Below are 9,526 nucleotides of genomic sequence, written 5' to 3'. Positions count from 1 at the left end.
TATATATTCTAACACATGTTCTATATCGTGTCAAGACTATCTCTCCATTCTACATATTCCATATGTGGGGGGGGGGGGGGGGGGGGGGGGGGTTTAGACGGCTTGTGTGCACAATATCCACTTAATTTGAGTTTGGGAGAGCTGGTCTACGGGCTCCTCTCTGGACTGCTGCGACTGTCTTTGCTACCCGGGCTGGTGAAAGCGTGGCGGCTTGTGACACCGGTTTGCCGGTCACACAAGAGATGTCTGGTATGATCCGACGGGGCCGGGACCAGCCCCACAGCCAAGACCACCTCAATTAGGTTCTGCTGCTTCCAGTGATCTACGGGTCCTTTTGGAGGCCAGCCAACATGTGTGCTCGCTCGGAGGGGCAGTGCCGCAGAGATGTGGCTCGTCTCCAGCAGCACTTAGAGTACCTAGGCCTGCACCTCAACAGGAAGAAGAGCAGGCTCCAGCCCTCACAGTCCACGGAGTTCCTAGGCATGTGTTTGGATGCCAGGACAGGGACTCTTTACTTGACTCCTGTGAGACAGGCCGCCCTCAGGGCTTGTTTGTCCCAGTTCCGGCTTGGGGCCAGGGTGACCTGGCTATGTCTCCGCCTCTTGGGGTTAATGGCAGCCACAGTGCATGTCATACCCCTGGTTCTTCTGAACATGCGCCCAGTGCAGCGCTGCCTCCTAGACCTTGGATTTTGCCCACAGAGGAATCTGCAGGCCAGCGTATTGGTGATGCGCAGACTGTGTGTGGCTCTCCGTTGGTGGCGGCGGCCGACTAACTTGGCACGTGGGACGGTACTGGGGCTTGTGTTGCGTCGCCAGTGGTGTCATCAGATGCATCCCTGGTAGGCTGGGGGGCTGTCCACGAAGGCAAGGGCATCAGCGGCCTTTGGCACGGACCCTGGGTAGCGCAGCACATAAATGTTTTGGAGCTGCAGGCTATCCATTTGGCTCTTCTGCACTTCCTGCCAGAGCTACAGGACCGCCATGTGCTGGTGAGAACAGACAGTACAGTAGCGGCGGCATATATCAACAGGCAAGGGGGCCTATGTTCCCCTCGCCTGTGCAGATTGGCTCGGGCAATATGGGAGTGGGCTCATCCCCAGTTCAAGTCCCTGAGGGCCACATACGTGCCGGGTCGGGAGAACCTTGCTGTAGATCGGCTCTCCAGGGGGGGACCCCTTCCCGGAGAGTGGCAGCTGCATCCAGAGGTTGTGAGCGGAATATGGGATCGCTACGGCACAGCCGTGGCAGATCTTTTTGCATCCAGGGAGAACACTCATTGTCCCCTCTTTTTCTCCATGGGGAGGGACAATCCTCCCTTAGGGACGGATGCGATGGCACATCAGTGGCCACTGGGCCTGTATGCCTTCCCTCCGTTCCTCCTCCTGCACCAACTCCTACAGAGAGTCCAGCCTCATCCTGGTGTCCCCCAATTGGCCCCAGATGATTTGGTTTGCCGAGATTCCGCCCCTTCTTCAGGGACAACCGTGGGAGCTACCCATTCGCCGGGACCTCCCGTCCCAGGCCGAGGGAACTCTTTTTCATCCTTTTCCCCAGGGCCTCAGGCTTTGGGCATGGCCCCTGAGAGGGCTGAATTTCTAGCCTTGGGATTCCCCCAGTCTGTAGTGGGTACTTTGCAGGGGGCCCGGGCTCCCTCGACCAGGGTTGCTTATTCCTATCGTTGGGGGGTGTTTCAATCATGGTGTGCCTCACGACACGTGGATCCCCTCTACTGTATGGCCCCTGGTATCCTTCAGTTCCTTCAGGAGCTGTTAGAGGCAGGCAAGTCTCCCTCGACGTTGAGGGGGACGGTGGCAGCCATAAAGGCGGCCCATGTTGGGCCTCGTAAACTGGCACAGTGTTGTTGTGACCTTATTGCTCAGTTCTTTAGGGGGGCTTGTAGGGTTGCTCCCTCTCCCAGGAGGCCGGGTGTCCCCCCATGGGATTTGGAGATGGTTTTGTCAGCCTTGCGGCATGGGCCGTTCGAGCCTCTGGAAACGGTTGAGCTGAAATGGCTTTCGCTCAAGACTACATTCTTGTTGGCTATTGTGTCGACAAAAAGGGTGGGTGAGCTACATGCCCTTTCCGTGCATGAAGAGTGCTGCCGCTTCTTGCCTGGGAATGCTGGAGTGCTGCTGCGCCCTAATCCTGCATTCCATCCTAAGGTCTGGTCTGAGTCCACGCCAACCAATCTCTTGAGCTGCGCCCTTTCCGCCCTCCTCAGGATGGGGTATACAGTGTATAATATTAACGCTATTGACGATTTTTCACAATAAAATTACCCAAAAATAAACAAAAACAAAATTTTCTGAAATAACTGTTGTAGTATGATTATCAGGTGACCCTTGTTGTGTGGAGTGAATATAGTGAAGACTACTGTGTATAATATTGAAGCTATTGAAGGGAAATCAATGGAACGACAGCACATGACAGTGATGATATTGAAGTATTATACACAAGCACATTTTGTAAAAATAACTGTTGTAGTGTGATTATCAGGTGACCGTTGGTGTGTGGAGTGAATTTGGTGAGACTACAGTGAATAAAAGTGGAGATATTGAATATTTTTCGCTTTCGTACTGCACTTTGTTGACGGTCCCTAAGCGCTCGCCTCTCCGCCCGCAACGCATAGAGAGCAATATATTTCCTGCAGCCTGGAGGACGACTCGTTTTGGCGAAAATGAGTTTGTAGTCAATAGTCTACCTTACTACGATAGGAAAGAGACATTTTTTATGTTTTAACAATGTTTCGTTTGTGAGCTATTGATAGCTGAAGTTCGAATCTGCCAATCTCTTTCTAACTTTACCCAAGTATTTCAGCGATCCTGCACTATGGCCCACTAAAATGACCGAGTCTGGTAGAGTAGGAGTAGGAAGAGCAGAGGAGAGGCAGTGTTGGTTAGACTTAAACTACACGTAGTTGAACTACATAGCTTAACTACATTTTGCTGTAACTTGCTGGTAGTTAAACTACATTCTTATGTTGTGCTGCGTCAAGTATTTCAACTACTTTTTGGGTCATTTTTTGTAGTTTAACTACTCAATTTACAAACTACAATTTTGGTCAATAACATGAAAATTTTTTGTTGGCATGGACGCCTTTATTTAGCAGCGTATATGGCATGTGCTCTAACCACTCGACCACCTGCACATGAAATATTTTTTATAAAAAAAAGACCTATATAATATAAATGTTATTTTAAATAAAAAAAATAAAATAAAAAAAGGCATGAATCATGTCATGACATGCCAACATTGTTGTTCAAGACACACCGATCTAGAATATGTCTGCCTCTTTGGGTTTTTTATTACATTTTTTGTAGACTGATTTACATTTCTGATTTACATGTGGGTATTGGGGTAGGATTTTCATTTTCTCTTTATATTACCCAACATGTCTATGGTGAACCTACAGTATGTTGACCAACATGTCAGCTTTTTAAAAAAATAAAATAAAACTGAGTTGAGAGGCATATTTCTGCTGGCATGTGAATTTTTTGTAGGCTATTATATTTAGTTTCATATAGACCACATGTTGATTTATTTAACGCTGAGTTAAATGAGTATAATGAGTATAAGTAGTTGCTAAAGCTACTTTTTTTTAGCTGTAGTTTTACAAACTACATTTCTCCAGGGGTAGTTTGTTCAAACTACTGTCAGGCTGAACTACATGTAGTTTTACAAGGTATGCTTGCAAAGTAGCTTCCCCAACATTGAGGAGAGGAGAGAAGACGAGAGGAGAGGAAGAGCAAGGGAAAATGAGAAATCCGGGTGCGTGGGGGCCCATCTAAGGTTATCTCTTCCCGGGCCCAGGCAAGACTGTCAGCTGGCCTGTGTGAATGTATTCAGCAGTATGATGTGGAAGATACGGTAAAAAAGAGCAAAAGATCCGTGCGCCGCCCGGGAATCGAACCCGGGTCGCAAGAATGGGAATCTTGCATGATACCACTACACCAGCGGCGCCGATGACGAAGAGATCGACATTCATATCTATATACTAGTCAAAGTCAAAATGTGTGCATAATTTCTATGGTGTTATACATGTAGTTTAGATGTTGCTGGTTGCTCTCAATAGATATAAGAAGCGTGACAGACTGACAGTAGACAGACAACAGCCAGATTGGCTACTCGACATAGAAACTAAACTTTTATTTTGAAGAAAAAAAAAAAAGACAGGAATGAGCACCCTTATACTGAAAGCGAGACGTATTTACTTCCGGGGAAACCTCGTTCTCATACATTATTGTTGTTTCTAGTTAAGAAGTAATGTTAATTGCAAAAACACCCGTTTGCTCTCGTAGTTAGCGAAACAATCCGAAGAATATAGCTGCTGTGAAACGGGTAGGTGCTAGCGTTTATGCACATTAATGTAGAGGAAGAAGGAAATACATCGGTCTGTATTGTAATGTTAAGCCTGCTGCTGCTGTGATAGCCACATAGCAGGCTAACTTGCTAACGCCAGTTGTGCTTAGCGCTTTGTATTTGTTTGTATGAGCAGCTGTCAGAGAGATTACAATCTTAAATTACTGTTTCTATCCATTCTCCTCAGATGTTGCACTCATGTCGGGTAGAAGCAACAACGTGGAGTGGGTTGAGACAATCGAGGAGGTTGTTATATCAGAGGAGTGTTTACCAGCTGAGAATATCACCCCTACAGGTATGACAGGGTTTCCATACCCAAAGTTTACACATTTCATGCTGCTTTTTAACTTGACTCAGGCTAACTTTATAAAATACTCTTCTTTGTTGTTTTAGTGATACCTGTTTTAGAGCCAGCAGGAACACCAGTCCAGGAACTACTGGACACTGTGGGACAAGGAGAAAACTCAGAGGCTGGTGATGGCTTCTGTAAGCATTGGACTTTTCTTTTTCTCATTATTCACTGTCTTTGAACAAAGCTCACACACCTGTATGCACATTTTAATAGTTTGTGGTCACTATTCTTCCTGTCCACAGTAGCTGAGAAGAGATTAATAACCAGTGCGATTGCAATGTAAGAGATGGGGGACAAAATTCATAGTCCTCATTCTGTGTAAAAATGACCTGATATATAAGGCTTCAGCTGGTCTAAATTACACAAATCAAGTGTGTATCTTCCAATGATATTGTAACAAATCGCTTATTTTTGTTTCCAGACAGTTTTTCCTCAGTGAACTGCAGTGGAGACACTAACTTAAGCAGGAAACTGAGAAAAAGTCTGTCATTTTTGCAAAACACCACATTTGTCTAACTTATTCTGCTAAAATCTCAAATAAGCTTCTACTTTTGCACATAACAAGAATCTAGGTTTTGTCTCACCTCTCTTACATTAGAATCGCGCTTTACAAAATAATCTCTTCTCAGTCAATATTGACAGGAGGAAGGATTGCTGCAGCTAAAAACTGTTTCTATTAATACAAAATAGGGCTGGAATTGTTTTCATTATTGATTAGTCTGTTATTTTCTCAATAAAGTTTGGTATATAAAACCGTATATATAATATGTTGATCCAGCTAATGGTCAACACTCAACAATTTATCAATTAACACAATAGGTGACATTTAATTTTCTGCTGATCAATTTTTGTAGTACCACTAAACTGTCTAAATGTACCATTTCATATGTGGTAATTAATCAGATATTTTTGTGTACTTTAATAATATTCATATGTGTTAGATTGTAAGTAGTGTGTTTCTGTTTTATATTTTCTAGATTGTGAGGAGTGTCTGACTCTCTTCCAAGACCAGAATGATCCTGCCAATATTAATGGCCCATCTTATATTCTTGACTTTCCAACAAGCATGGGTGTCCCCCAGAGGGCCCTCCTCACTCTGCCCTTTGGCCTGGGGATAGGCAGATCTAGTATTCCCAATGCAGGAGTTGGGGTCATAAATCATGGACAAATACTGTCTCCTGGCATGCATTTTGGACCATTCGAGGGGGAAGAGACAACAAGGGAAAAGGCTATGGCGAGTGATTTCTCCTGGGAGGTGAGCTCAGATAGTTAAAGGGCAGGTTCACAGTTCAAGTCTGTCTTAAAACAACAGTCAGGGGCCCAAATGAAAATGTAAACAGATTCTTCCTGTCATCATTATTACTCTAGTTAATACTGACCATTAGAAGATCCCTTCATAATGCACTTACAAAAGTGATGGAGGACAAAATCCACAGTCCTCCTTCTGTCCAAAAATGTATTTAAATGTTAATCCGAAGCTAAAATGAAGTTCAGTTGGCCAAATGAGTCAAATCGAGTAGATATGTGGCAGATATCCACTTGATGTGACTCAGACTGCTGAAGCCTCATCTAAGCTTCAGATATATTTTTTAATATATTTTTTACACTAAATGACTATGTGGACACACTATGGATTTTGGCCCCCATCACTTACATTGAAAGCACATTTGAAAGGAATCTTCAGCCAGTATGAAATAGGATGAATGTTACAGTGAATCAACTACATGTTAAGATTATTGTCACATGTGCATATTTTGCCCTGAAAATATTCTTATTTTCCACAGATTTATAAAGGAAAGGATGAGTTTGAGTACATTGATGCTGCAAAAGAATCACACTCTAACTGGATGAGGTAATATATTGAATTTTCTTATTGAGACTGGGCTTGTTTCTAAACTTTATTCAGGGATGGCTTGCTATGTAAAAGTGCTGGGACAGAGCATTAACATGGGGAATTAAAATGAGATAAGTAATGAGATAGTGTATTTAAAACTGAATTTGGCAGCTACAGGGTCCACAAAAGATAGACCACATTATATATTTTCTTCAAGCTCAGTCACACCACCTAATATTTTTCTTACCTTTTTCCTTACACAGATATGTCAACATTGCTCGTAATAAAGACGAGACAAACATGCTTGCAGTCCAGTGCAAAAGTAGCATCCTTTTTCACTGCTGTCGCACCATACACCTTGGAGATGAGCTACTGGTGGGACCCAGCAGCACATTTCTCACCAGTTTTAGTGAAGCTTGGACCCAGATGTGGTTTATGAAGTTGACTGCAGCAGGTACCTCTACTACCCTTTGAATGAAAACATGATATGCAAGGCTACGTTATGTATTGATAGTTGAACAAGTCTTTTTGTTATTGATTTATTTTCCAGGACAATTCTGATAATTTACCATGAAGTATAACATTCATTTTTCTCTTCTCTTCTTAATTGTAGGGAGTAATTCAACTGTAACATCTGAGATCTTCTTGTGCCCTCACTGTCAGCTGTCCTTCACTACAGAGGACTTCCTCCAGAGACATACTGAATACTTCCACTCACAACCAAAAGCGGACTGCACAACACCAGCTGTTGAAGCATTTGTACCGGAAAATCCTGCTTCAAATGCTGATTCGGTCCACTCTGTAGAGTCCCTGGTGGTATTATCTGTTGATCCTGTGGAGTCCAAAACATGTTCTGATTGTGGGAAGACTTTCAAGCAGTTACCTCACCTCAAGAGGCACAAGCTTTGTGTCCACTCAAACAAGCGCCCCTACTGCTGCCCACAATGCAGGCGAAGTTTTAGCCAAGCGTCTGGCTTAATCAGACACCAGCTAGTTCACAGAAAGCAGATTGTGACAAAAGAGGTGCCTAATCAGAGCGAAATCCTCAGTGAAGGGAAAGAGAGCTTGACAACAAGGTCAGAGGTTTCTAATACAGCAGCTGAGGAACTGATCGAAATAAAGGGAACAAATGCAAGCGAGAACGTAGAAGAAGCTAAGGATGTAACTGAAACAGAGAATACTTCTGCAGGGGAGGCAGAAACATCCCAGGAGTTGGATGAACAGTCCAATAATTGTTCAGACTGTGGAAAGACCTTCATATATGAAGCGTCCCTCAAAAAGCATAAGGCGATGGTCCATGACAAGTTCCGTCCATATGTCTGCACTGTGTGTCAGAAGTGCTTTGGCCAATACAACGACCTGACCAGGCACCTGCGGCGACACCAGAATCAAAGCAAAAGGAGTGAAGAAGTACACGAAGCTCCAGAGGAATCTCCCACAATGCCATTTAGCTGTGCAGAGTGCTCACTGACTTTTTCTTCAGTGGACACCCTACAGGAGCACATAAATGAGAATCACTCAGAGGACACTCAAGAGGACGAGTCAGTTGATGATCAGAGCCACGATCCTGACTTCAGTCCACAACCATCAGTGGCTGAAACAGTTGAGTCTATCCAAAAACTTCCCTCTCAGAGGCCTCAGCGACTTGGAGCTAGATCTAAAATATCTGCCATAACAAAACTCATCGCTCCAAAACGAAGGGCAGCCATCTGCAAGAAGCCATTAACCAGTCCGCCTCGGACTGAAGAGAAATGCATTGAAACAGAGACGCCCGCTGTCAGAAATGGGAAGTTAAAAAAATACAAATGGTTTAGTTGTAATCACTGCAAGCGAACATATGGAAACCCAGATGATCTCAAGGCACATAAGTGTGCTCTAAGACAGCACAAGTGTGGTCAATGTGGGGCGACCTTTCATAAGTCTGGCTTCCTGAAAAGACACGAACAGACGGCACATGTAAGTGCAAAATCTTACAACTGTGACCGCTGTGGTAAGGTCTTCTCTACGGCCGGGAACCTTAAACAGCATCAGAAGAGCAACACTTGCATGAAGTATCATTGCACGTCCGAGCTTTTCCCATGCTCATTCTGCCAGTTCTCCTTCACCATGAAGAGCTACCTTGTTAAACACATCAGGAGACACCACCCGGTTGAGTATCTGTCACACTGTGATTCAGACAACCTAATGGATCAGCTGGACAAGGAGGAAGAGGAGGAGGGTGACAAGGAACATACATGCCCCCATTGTGGGAAGAGCTGTGAAAACGCCAAAGCTTTCAAAACTCATATATGCTTCCAACAGGTGAAGGTGCTCTACTTGTGCACCGACTGTGGAAAGGGCTTCGCAAACCACTACAGTCTCAAACAACATCAGCGCATCCACACCGGTGAAAAGCCGTACAACTGCCCTCACTGCAGTAAAAGCTTCTCCTACACCGGCCAGCTGAACGTGCATCTCAGAACTCACACCGGGGAGAAGCCGTACCTGTGCACCCACTGCGGGGAGAGCTTTCGGCAGTCGGGAGACCTGAAGCGACACGAGAGGAAGCACACGGGGGTGAGGCCGTACAGCTGCCCCGAGTGTTGTAAAAGCTTCAGCCGCCCGCAAAGTCTCAAAGCTCATCAAATGCTCCACCAGGGACAGAGAATGTTCAAATGCACACAGTGTGGGAAGAGCTTTTCCCGAAACTATCACCTCAGGAGACACCATCAGAAGATGCACTTGTAATCACATCGTATTTCTACCACTTTGGAAGAAATTTGTTGCCAATATAAACTCAATAGCACTAAGTGGTGTATGCTTCACAACTCCGCTTTTCAAGGTTTCATATCTTATAAATTAGATTTGTTTTGTTTAAAATCATGAATATTTGTTAATTTGAATGTAGAAGTACAAACATTTTTCTGCAGATGCTAGTCACAAAAAAACTTATTGCAGTTTTTCTTAATCAACTTGCTTTGAAATAAAAACATACTTCAC

At 44.5% G+C, this 9,526-nt stretch overlaps 1 protein-coding gene and 1 non-coding gene across 2 annotated transcripts; one reads left to right on the top strand and one right to left on the bottom strand.

Annotated features, from left to right (window-relative positions):
• Window positions 1-3,891: 3,891 nt before the first annotated feature.
• trnag-ccc (transfer RNA glycine (anticodon CCC)) lies at window positions 3,892-3,962 on the bottom strand. The gene has a single exon. It is a non-coding gene; the product is annotated as a tRNA-Gly (tRNA).
• A 256-nt stretch (window positions 3,963-4,218) lies between these two features.
• LOC134003553 (histone-lysine N-methyltransferase PRDM9-like) lies at window positions 4,219-9,504 on the top strand. The gene is made up of 7 exons (XM_062442788.1): window positions 4,219-4,340; window positions 4,549-4,656; window positions 4,755-4,847; window positions 5,691-5,968; window positions 6,498-6,565; window positions 6,811-7,001; window positions 7,161-9,504. The coding sequence occupies exons 2-7, from the start codon at window positions 4,560-4,562 to the stop codon at window positions 9,272-9,274; spliced, it is 2,841 nt and encodes a 946-aa protein (XP_062298772.1). The 5' UTR covers window positions 4,219-4,340; window positions 4,549-4,559; the 3' UTR covers window positions 9,275-9,504.
• The last annotated feature ends 22 nt before the right edge of the window (window positions 9,505-9,526 follow it).

Source organism: Scomber scombrus, chromosome 21, assembly GCF_963691925.1.
Source record: "Scomber scombrus chromosome 21, fScoSco1.1, whole genome shotgun sequence".
Lineage (NCBI taxonomy): Eukaryota > Metazoa > Chordata > Actinopteri > Scombriformes > Scombridae > Scomber > Scomber scombrus.
This window is presented reverse-complemented; position numbering and strand designations above follow the sequence as displayed.

Coding starts and splice junctions, on each gene's coding strand:
- LOC134003553 (XM_062442788.1), top strand. CDS start 4,560: ATGTCGGGTAGAAGCAACAACGTGGAGTGGGTTGAGACAATCGAGGAG. Junction 4,848..5,690: donor AGAGGCTGGTGATGGCTTCT/GTAAGCATTGGA, acceptor TATATTTTCTAG/ATTGTGAGGAGTGTCTGACT. Junction 7,002..7,160: donor TATGAAGTTGACTGCAGCAG/GTACCTCTACTA, acceptor TCTTAATTGTAG/GGAGTAATTCAACTGTAACA.